A 17,934-nucleotide genomic window follows, 5' to 3' on the forward strand; every position below is an offset into this window, starting at 1 on the left:
ATGAGCATAAAGGTAAGTGGAATTCTGAATTTCAGAAAATAATTTTCTATTATATCTTCCTCTATGCTCTCATTTTAAGTAGCCAGGTATCTCTGCCAAAAACAGAATGACTGTTTTCCTAGTGGTTAATAGTACATGTGCATTTTGAAATAGGTGAAGAATCCAGAGTACAAAATTATTTTCTCTCAGTGTTTTTTTTTCAGAATTTCAGCTTTTCATATGTGTATGTATATGTATATGACAAAAAAAAAGAAAAGAAAAGAAAAGAAAACAACTGTATCTTCACCTTACTGCTTTATCCTCTCTTTGCCAAATCACTGATCTGAGTCACTTAACTAGACAACTGAGTCAGTCTCAAGCTAGTTCTGTTGTCATCTTACTCTACCTAATTGCATTCACTATCTATGGGGTTCCATTGTTTTAACATGCTTATTTTTTCATCTATGATTTGTTTTTTATCTATTAATATGTGGAAAACTTTTGACACCAAAACTGTGGATTTTCCAGACCAAACAATTCTGCATTTCTCAGCTAGGTGCCTACACTGATTATGCCAGTTATCTACCCAGAATTAAAGTCGACCTGCAGGTTAAGGGATCAGTCTCTCAAGACTGTCTTCTACCTTTAAATACCGATCACAAGTAGTGGGTCACCCATACTCTTCTCTGGCTTGGCTACAAATTGGGGTTTCTACAACTATCTTCTCAGTTTTAATAATTTGCTATAATGGCTCACAGAGTTCAGAAAAAAATTCTACTTAATATTATCAGTTTATTATAAAGGACACAAATGAATATCCAGATGAAGAGGTACATAGGATGAAATCTGGAAGCATTCCAAGTTGTAAGAGCTTCTGTTTACATGAAGTTTGGGGTACATCATCCTCCTGGCACTCAAATGCATTCACCAACCCAGAAGTTCTCCAAATCCCTTTGTTTAAGGTTTTTATGGAGGTTCTGTTATCTAGGCATGATTGATCAAATCATTGGTTGACAGTGATTAACCAGTCCCTTTCCCTTACCTGTAGGTCCACTGGGTAAGATTGTAAGCTTCAGCCCTCCAGTATGTGGCAGTTTTCTCTGGAAAGCTATCTAGGGGTTTCAATAACTAGTCATGTAATTAGCATATATACTCAGATATAGTTGAAAGGGACTTATTATGAATTACAAAAAACAATCTGCTCAGCCTTATCATTCAAGAAATTGTGAGGGTTTTAGAAGCCCTATGCCAGAAACTGGGGACAAAGACCAAATATATATATTTCTTTCACATCACAACATCATAAATGGATTTAATCACTCTGTGTAATAATAAACGGATATTTTCTGAACTTCTGTTTGAGTAAATCATCACTAAATCAAGCATGCAGGAATCCATGTGGACAAAGTCTGAAATCTGTGATTTACCTGTACCATAGACTAGATATTTGAAAAGATTCAGGAGGGCAACAGACATAGGAAGAAATTATTTTAGCACTATTTGAATGTTTATGTTCTACATTAACTTACTCAAGATATTCTTAATAAAATATTTCCTGTAAGAAGTATTTCAAGTGAGGTTATTATAAAATATTATAAGTTATAATAATAACCATAAAATATTTCAAGTGAGATTTTCTGAGAATCTCATAATCTTTGTTTAAAGTGAAGTCTCTGTGAGATTAGAAATAAATAAATGCTAGATAATGAATTGAAGTGTACATCTCTGGGCAACATGGTACTGATGCCAAAGAAGTTTTTATCATTTTTAAACTTTGAGATTATTTCAATTATTTTACCTTAAGTGAAATTTCAGACACCATAGTGAATATTTCAAGAATACCACTCATGTGCTAATTAGTATTCTCAATGCTATAGGTCTATTAATTTAATACCTGAACCAATCTTATGAGGTAAATAGTATTACTATGCTTTACAGAAGATGAAACTGAGCCTCAGAGAGGTTAAGTAACTAACCTAAGGTCACACAGCAAATGGCAGAGCCAGATTTTGAGCCAAGAAATCTTACTTATAACCACTATGCATTACAGTTCCATCATAAAACCTTTTATTTAATTGCTCTGCTCTGCTTTTACTTTAGGATTTTTTCTAATGTGCTAGAACAGGGGGAAATATTTTTAATCCAACATTTAAAAATTCTTACTTTAGATAAGTCAAGAAATTTTAGTGAAGCATTTTACCACTACTGAACTAAACAAATCTGAGCAATATAAAATGATTTTCTTAAGGCTCATGCAATTTTGATGCATTAGAACAGTTCATGAAGTTCAATAGCTTTAATTTCTATATGTTATATGTGATTTGTCATTTTGACACTATGGTTAATATAATCTAAAGAAGGTTGGAATACTACTACAGTAAAACTGATTTTAAAAAGCCAATTATCCAGCCTAAAACTGTATTTAACTATTTATACACTTGAAACTAACATAATATTATATGTAGACTATATCTTAATTTTTAAAAATTTACTTATGTGAGAAATTCTTTTTCATTTTGGCATTTTTTCATATCCTTTTATAGTTAAACGTTTTGTACACCCTTGCAAGGTTTGTGTCTCTGTGACATAAATAAAGAAAGGTGACAAATTAATACAGAATTTGAAATTCAGCAAATAATTTTGTTACATTTTTTTCTTTACATGCCCTCATTTTCTGTTTTCCCCAAACACTGATGTATTACCTCAGGCTAAAGATACATTTCATTTCAGAAGTATTCACTCCAGTGTCCAAGGCTTGCTTTGTACTTATTTTTCCTTTCAGATTTTTAGGCTGTCACAAGATGAGTATACACGTTTATTCTGGCAAAAGGGCATCTTTTATCCTATCCATTTTCATAAGCGTACTCTCATTCTGTTTACTGCTTTTCATTTTCTTTGTTAAAACTTGAATACAACAATAAGCAGTGGTTGAGAGCAGCCATTTGTCTCCTCTCCTTCTCTGGGCGTTCCCCTTTACTCTTCATGATCTTCTTTCCAGCATCACAGTGCTAGCCCATCATTTAGTATTTCCTAGGTGCTAATCATGGCTTCCAAGGTGGCACAGTGGTAGAAAATCTGCCTGCCAATACAGGAGACACAAGAGATGTGGGTTTGATGCTGGGGCCAGGAAGATCACTTGGAGTAAGAACTGGCAAGCCACTCCAGTACTTTTACCTGGAAAATTCCATGGACAAAGGAGCCTGGCAGACTACAGCCCAGGGGGGTGCAAAGAATCAGACAGGACTGAGTACACAGACACACAGCCACTGTATTTAATGTTTTACAAGCATTGTCATAATTGATCTCTATAAGAATCTTAATAATACGTGGGAACTATTTTTATGGCTATTTGCAGATAAAGAAAATGAAGCAGAAAAGAGTCCAATGCTCATGACTGAGTTTGAACTCAGTAATTCCTGCCTATAAAACCGGACCCCCTAAAAGACAGCCTCTCCCATGAAGTAGGTGTGACCTCTGGGATTGACTGACCTTTGACCATCTTGGGACCTAAATCTGTGCTTCATTCTGGTCAGAAAATTTGATTTAAGGTAAATAAATAGTAAGATTAGAAATTTTAGTTAGCAATATGCAAATAGTCAAGGCTTCCCTAGTGGCTCAGTGGTAAAGAATTCGCCTGCAAGGCAAGAGCCACAGAAGACACAGGTTCTATTCCTGGGTTGGGACGATCCCCTGGAGAAGGAAATGGCAACCCCCTCCGGTATTCTTGCCAGGAGAATCCCATGGACAGAGGAGCCTGGCAGGTTACAGTCCACGGGGTGGCAAGAGTCAGACACGGCTTAGCGACTAAATCACCACCAAGCTGTAGTTTACAAATGATTTTTATAGCCTTTTATTCAGAGTGAACATAGTTTCATAGATTTAATTGTTATATAGGCAGATTATGGGGAACATCAGTTTTATGAGGGAGATTGTTGTCATAAACATTAAAAATTACACTATTTCACACTCTTGCATTTATAAATCATGTAATATGGCATCATTCTGTATGAAATAATTTTAGCTACTTTCTTAGGCAGTGTGAAACATTTGTACACACCTAAAACTTGTGTGTATGGACATTTTACTCAGATATTTATTTTCAAGTTAAGTGTTCAGTAAACAAATACTAAATAAATATATACTATACGTGGCCACTGGGTTAGTCCTTGTGGATATTGTAAACATTTTTGATTCTTGGATTTTTTAATAGTAGTTATGACCGAATGAAGATACCAAATATGAGTGTTTCTTTGAATGAAAAGCAACACGTATAGGGTTTCAGAAATCTTTTTCTGTTTTAAAATCTCAGCCGCTTGCAAAATAGGTTTGATTATTTAGAGAGTTCTATAAATTACCCTTTATTCAAAATGTCTGTAGTTTTAATCACGCTATTTTAGTTGCAATAGATTGTAAATTTGCAATAAAATAACAAGAGGGGAGGTTGTAACAGATGTTCTGTCAGCACACATGATTTCATCTGAGATAATCAAGCATTCATCATGCTTAATCTTCATCAATTGAAACATACAGATTTTCAATAATGTGAGCTCTGTACATTCAAAGGGCTTCTGATACTTAGGAAGAAATTTTTTTTACTGGGACTTTTTTTGTATAATGGCTAATTAAACCCAAGTGTTGCTTCATCTCCTATTACAAATCAAATTGTTTTATTTAGTTGTATTTTTTTTTTTTACTTGATTATAAAGGTGGCTAGGTACAGACTTTTTTTTTTTGTAATTCATTCCATACGTTTATTTGCACAAGACAAACATTTCACCTAAATAAGTAAAGTGTTTCTTTGCACAAGATAAATATTTCACGTAAGTAAAATCTACGCTTAAACTAATTGCAATTTGTAAATAACGATGTTAAATAATTTCTTTTAAATATAATACTCTGATGGCAGTTTATTTGGTTTAGATAACTATAGAATCCTGTTGAACAGAATATCAATAGTAACATTTTCAAAAAGAAAATATAATTAGGCCTTCCTCAGGTCTATATGGGCTTCCTGGCTGTCTCAGACAGAAAAGAATCTGCTTGCAATGTGGGAAACCCAGGTTCCATCCCTTGGTTACGAAGAGCCCCTGGAGAAGGGAACGGCTACCCACTCCAGTATTCTGGCCTGGGAAATTCCATGGACAGAGCAGCCTGGCAGGCTACAGTCCATGGGGTTGCAAAAAGTCAGACATGACTGAGTGACTAACATTTTAACTTTCAGGGTAATTACTACTTTCCTTTCAGGTCTATATACAATGAAAATAAATTTCACTGAAAACATAGTATTTCCTAGAAAGTGTTTTAGAGTATTCTTGGACTTTACAAAATATGGGGCAAAAAATAAAACAGGAAAGAGTTGGAAAATACTTTTCAGAATCTTTCCATTTATTCTGAAAAAAAATTCTCACTTTAATCTGGATGATGTTATAAAACATTTCAGAAGGGAAAATCAGAATTACGTGCCTCTAATATCTGTTCTGAGATTTTACAAAGAACTTCCTCTCCCAAACTCTACCTCTATGATTATTTAGTTATATATTTGTTAATCAAATTATCTTTTTCTAAAACAGATGCAGACTGAAGTCAATGAAATTTTACTTTAGATGGAAATTTATTTCCTTTTATCTTTTAAGAAGAAAGAAATTTGGGGAGAGAGAAAAAGGCATATTATGATCAATTATTTTATGATTAATATTTATACAGAACATACTTTATAGTAAGAGCAATCTGAATTAAATGCAGATACATTTTAAAGCCACTACTCTAATGAAAAAAAAATTCAGTAGCATTTTCTTTGCTTTTAGAGCTCAGAAAACATATAAAAATTTTAAATATATTTGCTAACTTCCTACACTTATCAGCAGCAATGCCAGTGTAGATACTTGGCAGTTCTTGGTATTACCAGAACATAAGCTTAATTTGTTGAAAATGTGACCAATTTACCCATTCATGCCTTTTGTTTTAAAGTGCAGACCTGCCTCATGGGACTTCAAAGAATATGCTGAATAAACAAACTGACAATCGTTTTATACTAGGATATAATTTTAGAATGGACAGGGAGGCTTGGCGTGCTGTGATTCATGGGGTCGCAAAGAGTCGGACATGACTGAGCGACTGAACTGAATCTTAGAATGCCACTGAAAGAAAATTTGTAGGAATGCTAACTTTTTCTCTTGTTAGACCCATTGCCAAGTTTTAAGAACAAAAAGGAAGACTATGAGAACACTATCATACAGAAATTTTGGAATGAGAAAATAATTCCTTTTCCCTTTACTTCCTAATTTGTGAAGCTGGTATTATATTACTCAGAAAATCATTTCAGTTCAGTTCAGTTGCTCAGTCATGTCCCGACTGTGACACCATGAACTGCAGCACACCAGGACTCCCTGTCCATCACCAAATCCTGGAGTCTACTCAAACGCAGGTCCATTGAGTCAATGATGCCATCCAACTATCTCATCCTCTGTCATCCCTTTCTCCTCCTGCCTTCAGTCTTTCCCAGCATCAGGGTCTTTTCCAATGAGTCAGTTCTTCGCATCAGGTGGCCGAAGTACTGGAGTTTCAGCTTCAGCATCAGTCCTTCCAATGAATATTCAGGACTGATTTCCTTTAGGATGACTGGTTGGATCTCCTTGCAGTCCAAGGGACTCACTCTCAAGAGTCGTCTCCAACACCACAGTTCAAAAGCATCAATTCTTTGGCACTCTCTTTCTTTACACTCCAACTCTGCCATCCATACCTGACTCAGAAAGGACAGCGTCAAATTTTTTTTTCAAGACAAAGTCATGGTTTTCTAAATGGCTGCTGGAACGAGTAGATACAAATAGGTTGCAGGCTTTCTCTGTGGGTTTTTCCCTTTGAAACATTGCATGAAACACTGATCGTCTTAAATTGGTGTTGCCTCCTTAAATAGTTGATTAGTCAAACCTTGAGTTATTTTACATAGACAGCTCTGGGCGTATACTGGATGGGAACTCATATCTCCAGGATAACCCCAGAACCAAGGATTTTCATCAGTCTACAAACTCAAAGAATAGAAGCATTGCCATCAGATCCCTTTCAGGTCAGTTCTGTTCAGCCCCTCAGTCGTTTCCTAGTCTTTGCGACCCCGTGGTCTGCAGCACACCCTTTAGGGATTAAGAATTCCTTCAATAAGGAAAATGTGGCTTCCAGCAACATGAGTGGCTTATATGTACTGATTTGAGACTAGCCAATCAGCTTCCAAGTTTGAAATTCCCCTAACCCCTAAATACTATCCTGGAGTCTGGAGCAGAAAGGCAGCTTTGAGTCCTGTCTCTTTGCTGGTGGACCTCAAAATAAAGCTCTCTTCTTTTATTCAAATGTTAATGCCAAAATATTTGTGTCTACATGTGAGGGTCACTAAGCTCTTGCTGGGTAACAATGCCATCTGGGCTCAGAGGTAAGTTGATGAAAATGTACTATTATCTTACAACTCAGATGGTTTTCAGTCCCCCATGCTACATTGCTCTGTGTCTGACCATAGTCTATCTCTCAGTACTAACCAGTTTGGCTCTCTAGTTATTTTTTCTGCTCCCTCTCATCACTCTCCCCCTCTCAAGGGCACCCTCCTCCTCCTACTCATCTTCCTTTTCCTCATTCTTATTTCTCTTTTGATCTTTCTTTTTTCTTTTGTCTCCATACATTTTATGTCAGATAGTTGCCAGAAAGAAGCAAGAAGGAAAGAAAATATTTAGGAGCTTTCTCTCTGTAGCTGGTGTTGTGTTTGATTTTATAGTTCTGGGAAAAAATGATGTTACAATTTTTAAACTGTAGTGATATAAGGGCAATGAGTAGCTTGTGTGATGTGTGCTTCAAGAAGAGAACTGCAATTCAAATTCTGCATAATTACTTACTGGTAAGAGAAGTTATTCTTCCTGAGGTAGTAGCTATTTTGCCTTCTTGAGAATAGTTTCCTCACAAGGTCACTTGCCAAGATCATTTTTTCATTGGTGTGAAGAATACAGTTGGCGCAACTGCCTCAGTGTGTTAAGTATGTAGCTAGGGCAAGTAAGTAGCTATTTGTTACAGCCCAGAGTGAGACTATTTTTAAGAAAATTCGATGCTTTCATCACAGGTCTAAAACCTGTGTCTAACAAAGATAACAGCCTTAGCCAAATGTAGATGTCACACATTAAATCTCTAATTAAAAACAAAAATCAGGACTAGTTTTGGTATTGGTGATCACAAACTTGAATATTCAAATTATTTTTGTTCCATCAAATTAAGTAAAATGAATTTTACTAGAATAATTTCTAAATTAGTAAAATTTAACGAATAAATTTAAGACATTTAGTCCTTTTCAGTTCTCAGTATGTTCTGTATATTTACTGACCTCAGTGATCGTCCACTAGTTGCAGTGCCAAGAACTTTATTGATGGGCAATGGTACCCAACCTCATGGAATTCTAAGATTCTCTACAGGCATCTTTGTCTGCCCATTTTCCAGAATACACTACAAAATCAGTTTTCAGATACCAATACTGCTCCAGTAATATTTAAAATATATTTCTTAAGTATAAAGGCAGAGGTTCCTTTGTGAATCCCAAGAATTCCCTTAGGGTATTTTGTAGTGGTTGTTGATTATGATGGTGCTGTTGTTGCTTTGTCAAATATGCCACATGGGATGAGAGAAGCCAAAAATATTATACAGAAATTCAGTAATGGTCTTTGTTCATTGCATGGGATAGAGTTCAGTTTGCTGTTAATATGGAGCTCTGTGAAAAGTTAACACCCATGAATGACCTATCAGTTTGCTGACCATTTAAAGGAAATAGAATTAGTGTTTATGAAATAGAATCGTGATTAAAACCTTAATGACGAGCTTCAGAAAGGACAATGAAAGTAACATTAAAAAGACAAGTAATCCCTGGAGAGTCTTTTAAATTTCATCTACAGAATAATTTCCACACTGTTTAACTGCCTCCTCAGCAGGATTAAAGAGATCTAAACAAATCTATTAATACAATGGTGGGATATGGACGCAGGTGCAGTAGGGGGTTAAAAAAGGGCTTGAGACTGTGGAAGGCATCTCTGTAGAATATTCTTTGCTAAGCACAAGGTGACTGTGACAAATAATGAAAATTAGTGCATATGAGTACATCTGAATATTAGCATGGGAAAAGCACATGTTCTTGACACACATTGGATGTTTAAGTAGCAAGTATGTTTGTCAAAGTTTAATATTTTTCCTATCATATTATTCATCTAGTTATCTCAAATGATTTTTGGAAATGGTTAGGTAGTACAAAGGTATTTTTCTACATATGTGTTCTGGCAAATTGTCATCCTTAATTCACTGTTTTCATATAGATGAAGAAATAGATATGTGGTCCTCTTTATACAGATTATGCACAATTAAATGCTTTGGTGATGGTGACAGCAAAGATCAATGAAGGGCAGTTAAGTTACCAAAATAATTTTAACACTATCTGTAATCTTAGAAACTCTCTGTAATTGTCTTTTTCCTGATAAGAAGATTCTAGGCAGTCAGTTTCTTTTCTGCTGGCTAAGTAAGCAAAGTAGAGTAGTTTTTATAAGAATGCCCAACCCTTGGCTTGTGTCCTGTAGTATTTTCATTCTTAACTTGAGTGGACTTGATACAGGATTTGTTCCAATTTAAAAGATAGGGAATTCAAGTATTTTAATCCAAACTTTTGGATGTAGATTTAAATATACTGGAAAAAACACTGACTGCTAGATTGTGGTCTTATAGCATTTTAATTGTAATCTTCATTGGGCTTGCTATAAGTATTTATTTGAATATAATAGGAAATCATGTTACAAACCAGAATCTGCTATGGATTGATAGTTTTTTTTAAATATGCAAATAAAATGTAAAAGTATTCTAAATATTACTACATCTGACACTTGTTTTCTGGGAAGTGTTATGACCAAAATCTGGGTTTTGATATTTCATGGAGAAACCCATGAATAAAAATTTGGACTTTTCCAGAGTTTGGGATTGTTTAATTAGCATGTCAGCCCAGAGAAATGAACACTGCTTTGTTATTGTTTTTTTCCCAAGCACAAACCCAGTATAGGTGATTGAAGATTCTTACTGATCTGTGAGATCAGTGAGAATGTGCCTTATAACATTCCTCAGCTCATTGATGCAGCACCGGGTTTGAAACCACTAGGGCAGCAAATATCTCCGCCTCTAACAGGGAAGATCAACCAGAGTAAACGTGCAATCTAGGAAGGGCGGGCTATCATTTCTGCTCTGAAGTGTCCCACACATGCTTGCAAAGATAGAGGATAGGCAAACAATTTTGAGAAGGAAGTATTTTATTGCATTAAAAAATTTCCCTTGAAAGCAAAGATTATTACTCAACTAGTTTCTAATGTGAAAAAATTGACAGTAATAAACTGTAGCAGTTATAAAAAAAAGTGCCAAGTTGTCAACCCATTTTCTTCAGACTGGATGAAAAGTACATGAAAAAAATCTTAGATTTTATGTGTATAATATACATAATTTATATATATTAGATAGAAAAGTATTTAGAAGTATTTAGACATATATTAGATAAATGAAAACCTGAATTTACATATGACCAAATGTATGTGTAATGTAAATATTTATATGTAAATGTTTATATACAAATGAACTTCTATCAATTAAAAGTTCATTCAATTCAGTGAGTTGATACTTTGAAACAGATGAACAACATAAAAAAAATCCCCTTTAAGAGCATTAATTAAATTAGTCAAGTGAAAATCAGTTTGGCTTATTTTTAGCATTTCTTGATGCCCAAATGGAGAAGGAAATGGCAACCCCCTCCAGTATTCCCATGAACAGAGGAGCCTGGTGGGCTATAGTGCATGGGGTCACAAAGAGCTGGACACAGCTAAGAGACTGAGCACAGAGCCCTAATGGTACTAGACCATTCTTCCAAAATGAGCAGTTTGGTGAGATAGTAAGAAAGAACAATTTAGGCTCACTTGGCTTTGAATATGAAGTTTCTTTATTCTTGGAGTGAGCCAAAAACAAGTAATGGAAGTTTGGCCAGAGGTGTAGAAAACAGAGGGAGGTTGGTTATTCAGTTCAGTCTCTCAGTCATGTCTGACTCTTTGTGACCCCAGTGGGCTGTAGCATGGCATCACCAACTCCTGGAGCTTGCTCAAACTCATGTCCATTGAGTCAGTGATGCCATCCAACCATCTCATCCTCTGTCGTCCCCTTCTCCCACCTTCAGTCTTTCCCAGCATCAGGGTCTTTTCAGTGAGTCAGTTCTTTGCATCAGGTGGCCAAAGTATTGGAGTTTCAGCTTCAGCATCAGGACTTCCAATGAATATTCAGGACTGGTTTCCTTCAGGATTGACTGGGTTGATCTTCTTGTAGTCCAAGGGACTCTCAAGAAGTCTTCTCCAACACCACACTTCAAAAGCATCAATTCTTCTATGCTCAGCTTTCTTTATAGTCCAACTCTCACATCTATACATGACTACTGGAAAAACCATAGCTTTGACTCGATGGACCTTTGTTGGCAAAATTGGTTAGTAAAAATGCATTTTCCATTCTTATGGAGCTACTCATGATTTTGGTGAGAGTAAATCTCAGCATGACTCTGAATAATGTATTTTAAATGCAGTATCTATCTGTACTGATTTACTTGATATTTATTTTTACATTACTTTAATATATGATTTATCCTGCCTGTCACGAAGTGGGTATTTATTAAATAATTGATGAAGGAATGGGTATGAAATTGTCATCAGTAATTAGGGTCTGAGTATACTTTGGGTGTTTGCTAGGCAGGAAGGTCTGGTGAGAGAGAAGAGCTCTGGAATTCAATCTGCAAAATAGTATCCATTAAAGCCTGCTGTGTGCATAGGGAAAATCAAGAAAATCCCAGTGTTTTTTTTTTTAATATATGAAAAATTTGATCATGACGGTTACAAATACGTTGCTAAGCTGTCCTGCATAACATTGGGTGGCTTTTAAAAAGAAACACAAACAAGTTCACAGAAACTTAGAAGTGGCTACAATGCCTTTTGGTAATTGGTGGCAATTTGTCATTTAAATGTGCGTTTCTACAAATATGTGTAAAAATATAGGATAAAATTACTAATTAAAACTCAAACACTAAAGCATCATTTAATGTTAATGTTCTAAATGATCTAATTACAAAATCAAAAATTAAATCATGTGTGGCAATGACAAATATTGTCAAATGACTCACTTCCTACTATTCTTGCTATTACAGAAAAGGCAGTCCATTGAAATCACTGGTATCTGTTGAAAAGTATAATTGGAAAACAAAAATTCTGTTTAATCTAGGAGTATTTGAAGTAATAAATATTTCAGATTGTGATGTTATTTTAGGCAGGGACTAAAGAAATTATCAAAATTCTCCAAATACTTTTGAAAATAACACATTTATACATAAGGGGAGAAACTGTCAGTCATTCAGCCTTCATTTTTCAGCAACTGGCTTCCACTCTTCTGGTGTACTGAGTGAGGCTGGGCTGTGCTCAGCCGTGCTCAGTGAGGCTGAGCAATTTTGGCTCAACATGAGACATTCTGCTGGGCTATACACACTTCACACTTACCTGCAGGGCTGTCCAAGTTTCATTAGGCTGCAGATTGAAATATTCTTCAGATTGGCATATAGTATGTGTTGTGTGTTCCTTCCTTTTTATCGATTGGCAGTCCCCTGGTGTGTGGATGTATCCAAGTTTGCTTAACTATTCATCTATTGCCAAACATGTGGGTGAAACCTAGTTTTTGGCTATTACATACAAAGTTACTGTGAACATTTGTATACACCTCTTTGCTTGGATGTGTGCATTCAAGTTTTAGAAAATTTGAAAAAAATTAAGTTTCTGCTCTGAGGAAATAATATTTTCACATTTAAGGTTGGCAGTATTTTTAAGCACTGTCAGTTTTGATTAGTATGTCTGGGAGTAATGGATACTCCTTTACATGAGCAAACTGGAAAACAATCTTCTCAAGGGCCTTTTGATAGAACTTGTAGCAAAGTAGAAATATTTGCTTATCTTTTGTTTTTCAAATTCTCACAATTTCCTGAACTGTTGTGAAACTTACCCACTTACGTGCCTCTGTTTCTCACCAGTGTAAAGAGTATAATACATGATACATATCTCATAAGGTTAGTACATTATTCACAGGATTATAATAAGCATTAAATAAATTAATTCATGAGAAATGTTTTCCATACCAAAAACTTTTACTTCTTTCTTAGAATGTCTTGCAGGAATTTCTTCTTCAGAAATATCTTGTTAAATATATAAGGGATGTATGTTTAAGGGTGTTCACTACAATAATATTGTTATAATGAAACACTGGAGATAATCCAAATGAACTTCAAAGGGATTATGAAATCAATTATGGTACATCTGTAGGAGGTAGGATAGAGAAAGGATGCAAGTGGGTGCTAGAGAAGAATGGCTGATTCTAAATCCTACCTTAGTCCTTCCTAGCTGTGAAACTTGGTTAATACCCACCTTTTAAAAATTTTGTAAGGAATCAATGAGATGTTACGTATTTGTTGCATAGAAGAGAACCAGGGCACAGGAAGCACACCATAAATCCATAAGTCATAGTATCACCATGGAATATATGCACCTGTTATAAAAATACAATCAAGTCTGCCATGTGTTGCCACTCATTAGAGAAAGGTGTTTTTTTTTCCCCCTGTATATATTGTATGGGCTTCCTTGGTGGCTCAGTGGTAAAGAATCTGCCCGCTAGTTCAGGAGAACTGGTTTGATCCCTGGGTGAGAAATATCCATTGGAGAAGGAAATGGCAACCCTGCTCCAGTATTCTTGCCTGGGAAATCCCATGGATAGAGGAGCCTGCTGGGCTGCAGTCCATGAAGTCACAAAGTGTTGAACGTGACAGAGCACACACACAGTTATTGTATGATGGAAGAAAGATAAAATACCCACTTCCGTGTCTTTAGACTTGGGTGTAAATGTTCATGTGTTAACTATTTCTTTATTTTCTAATTATAGGAAGGAAAACAGAATCTTTTAAAAAAATTTTATTGATGTATAGTTGGCTTACAATGTTGTGTTAGTTTGTGGTGTATAGCAATTGATTCAGTTACACACATATAAATACTTTTTCATATTCTTTTCCATTTTCTTTTCCATTATGGCTTTTCACAGGATATTGAATATAGTTTAGGAAGGAAACAATAGTAAAGCATACTTCAAATTTCTAATTCAAGTTTAAAAATTTTCATTACAAGTGAAAATTCCAATATGTAAAATTTTAAAACAACAGAAAAGACTGAAAATCAAAGTTAAAGGACAACTTCTTGGTCTTTCAGTACTTGGAACTTATGAATTTGAGAAACATATGTTATATATTTATGTACACAGGGAATCACAAAAGTTAAATGTTCTGTTGAAAAGATTACTGTGACTGACAATAATGACTGATTGTCATTTTATAATATTCCTTTATATTGCAATGCCTTAACATGAAAAAACAAAAATAGGAATGGTTATGCTAAAAAACTAATTTTGTTTTCTATGCTACTAAATCTGTTTAGGAGCAAAAATTCTTTCATATATAGGTTGTTTAAAAGATATTTAAATAATTTTGTGAAATAAACTTAGAGCCTTACTCAGATTTTATAAAAAGGTTCATTTTCATTCATGTTGAAAAACCAAAAATAGAGTAGATGTGCACACAAAGAAAAATAAAAACACTGGCTGCTTCTCAGTAAAGGTGACAGTCTGTCTTTCATGCTAATTTATGTACGGTATAATAAGTAACCACTAAATGTAGTGGCAGGGGGAAATTTGGCTGGAATTGTTCCTTTTACAAGGCGCAACCACACTTCCTGCCCATAATTTAATTCTAATAAGGCATCCCCAGTCAAAACCCTATCACAGTGTATTTCACGGTTACCATTTTCAGACTCAAATGCAAGCTTCTCTACTCCATCAACCACTAAAAATCCAGAGATATGAGCACTAACTGACTCAATGGTATACTTAAAAACGTACACCCCAAGATAGGGGATTCTGAATTTTCCAGTTCTTGGAGTATATGAGGCTCCATAGTTGACATCCAAGTTATTAAATAAGATAGGACCAGGTGTAGTCATTCCGTAAGTATGAGATGCAAAAAATGCCACCATTGGTGCATATCTGTAGGTTCCTTTTGAAAAATCTGTTAGTGGAAAAAAAAATGGAAAGAGTTGATTTTCATGTTTTGATCTTATTTTGTTTACATCTTTATTCTTTATCTCAGTTATAAAAAGGGTTAGTAGAAGTAAAACAGTCATTCATTGGACTTAACAAGGGCATGTGTGTCTGGATGCCTGCCTCTTTTCTCGCCTGAACTACCCAAAATTGCTTAGTCTCTCTGAGACTCAGTTTCTCCATTTAGATCAGGGTAGAATGACAGTAACACTCAATACATCACTCACAAAAACGCCTCAAAGATTAATCTGTGTGTGGCTTTGATCTCTCCAGAGATGAAGGAATTCAAAGCATTTTATGATTATTATGGTATGCCAGAATGTTTTAAAGCCTCTTGCATGAATTAAAGCTGACATGATGTAGAAACAATTTTTCCTGCACGTTGTCAGTTTCTGGAGGCTAACACGGAAACCCAGTGAAATCATATGCACTATAGAGAGGTAGACAAAAGCAATCTTCTATGTAATTAATACCAAATGTACTTACAAAGGCTGAGATTTAAAAGCAGACTAAAAAATTCACTCTTTATTATGCAGCATGTTATTAGGAAAAGCCTGGTTTGAAACAATTTTTGCCATCATTTTAAAGAGAGTATATATTAAGCCCTGAACACATTTTCATGTGTGCAAATAAAAAATGATACACTCTGGAAGTATATCTGTAACAACCAATACTTATGAAAGTAAATGGACAAAAAGGCATCTTGCTCTACTCACTACATTTTAGCATAGTCTAACAGCCCTCAGCCAGTCAGAATGGTACTATGACCTTCATAGAAGACATACTGCTATACACTTATTAAAGCTTTATTTATGGGATCAGATTTGATATGAATCAAAGATGTATTCTTTTTTTTTTTTTCTTTCTTGTTAAAAAATATGGAACGCTTCACGAATTTGCGTGTCATCCTTGTGCAGGGGCCATGCTAATCTTCTCTGTATCGTTCCAATTTTAGTATATGTGCTGCCGAAGCGAGCACAAAGATGTATTCTTATTCGAGGAGAAAAAGTTTATATATATATGTATATGTGTATATATATATATATACTATGTATACATATATATGGCATATATATAATATATATTTTATTTTAAGAACATATAATCTATATTTTCTTATGCAATCTATATTTTCTTTTAAGATGCACTAGAAAAAACAAATTGGGGGATTTTTAATAAACTGCTTCTATTAAACCAACATTGAAAATTTCACATAGTGTATACGAATTAGTTTACCTGACAAAACCATGTATGTTATTCAGTAAATTTCAGAAGTAAAAGGAATTAATCCTCAAGTGAGTCCAGATTAAGCAGGTCTAAACATGTGTTTGTAAACATTTCAAAAAATATTTGTGTTTATGACACTGAGCAAAGCCAAGGACACATGTACTTTCTTACCTGGAGCTAAAGCATCTTCTCCTGCCACTTTGACAGTACAGTTGTCACCAGTGAAAGGATGTCGACAAGCACAGATAAAGCTAGTTCTTGCATTTATACATGTACCCCCATTCTGGCATGGGGATCTACTACAGTATGAATACTCCTCTGTTACTGAAAAAGAATCAAGATAAAAGAGGGTAAAAGTGACCTGTTTTTCTGTTGATCTCAAATTAGAGTTTGCAGCAAAATGGGAAAAACACTGAATCAGAAATAGGAAAAATGCATTCCCAGGCCCAGATCACCCACCAATGCAGTCAGGGGATTTCACGAAATCTCTGAACTTTCTGCACTGCTTCTTCTGAAGCTCTTTCCTGCTTCTTGCAAGTAAGAATAATTCTGTGATCCACTGCATTTATTTGTGTTAAATATTAAGATTTTTGTCAACTGTAGAACTGATAGGCTATCTGGACACACAATCACATACAACTGAAACCAGTGCATGTCGAGGGTAATATTTCAAATCACAGAAGGAAAACAAAGTCTGTTCAATAAATGGTGCTAAGCTAACAGTATATTCATAAAAATATAAATTCCATGTGCATAAAAATACTAAATGTGAAAAAATGATTGCATTATAATCAAATAGAATATCTTTGCTGAGCTTTAAAATTTTGGAAAGCTTTTTCAACACAAAACAAACCCCAGAAGCCATAAGAGAAAAATCCTGATGTTTGACCACCTAGACCCAAAATTCATTGGCAATGAAAGCTGCACATTATCAAATTTCAAAGTGCTAAGAAAGTATTTTTTAACAGATACAACAATCTAATAATAATCTAATGATTAATATCTATAACAAATAAAAAGTTCTGACTAATCCCCACAAAAAAGAGTGTAACCCTGTAAAAATAGTGGCAAATGGGCAAGGAATATGAGCTGGGAAGTCAGTGAACAACTACAGTTCAAAACTTATTCAACCTCATTACTAATTAAGGAGTAACAAATTACCATCAACAACGTTTTATATCAGGTGGCAGCATTTAAAAACAAAACAGTCATGCAGAAAATGAACATTCTCGTATAATGTTGGTTTGACCTTATATTGTTGGAACCTTTGAATAGGACAATTTGACAATTAAAAATGTTCATTTGCTTTGAGCCAGAAATTTCTCCCAGCAGAACATATATTCCAGACCCACTTGCACAAAGATAATGTTCAAGAAATTTCTTCATGATATCATTCGCACTAGTGAAAAATAGTAGGACCCCTAAACGACCACTGATGAAGGGACTTATTAAATGAATTAGAGTATCTTTTCAGCAGAGCTTCCCTGTATCTCAGACGGTAAGAATCTGCATGCAGTGCCGGAGACCTGG

The 17,934-nt window shown here is 35.0% G+C and overlaps 1 protein-coding gene and 1 non-coding gene across 3 annotated transcripts in view; both read right to left on the minus strand.

Moving 5' to 3' along the window:
• Positions 1-13,988: 13,988 nt before the first annotated feature.
• The window catches only part of MMRN1 (multimerin 1), a 65,969-nt gene continuing 62,023 nt past the window's right edge, over positions 13,989-17,934 (minus strand). For both annotated transcript variants that reach the window (XM_061164395.1, XM_061164397.1), the window contains exons 7-8: positions 16,576-16,728; positions 13,989-15,145 (exon numbers count right to left, since the gene is read on the minus strand). In XM_061164395.1, the coding sequence (XP_061020378.1) occupies positions 14,724-15,145; positions 16,576-16,728 (575 nt within the window). In that variant the 3' untranslated portion in view covers positions 13,989-14,723. The remainder of the gene's footprint in view (positions 15,146-16,575; positions 16,729-17,934) is intronic.
• On the minus strand, positions 16,050-16,156 carry LOC133071966 (U6 spliceosomal RNA). The gene has a single exon (XR_009696579.1). It is a non-coding gene; the product is annotated as a U6 spliceosomal RNA (small nuclear RNA).

The sequence above is a fragment of the Dama dama genome, chromosome 17 (assembly GCF_033118175.1).
Source record: "Dama dama isolate Ldn47 chromosome 17, ASM3311817v1, whole genome shotgun sequence".
NCBI lineage: Eukaryota > Metazoa > Chordata > Mammalia > Artiodactyla > Cervidae > Dama > Dama dama.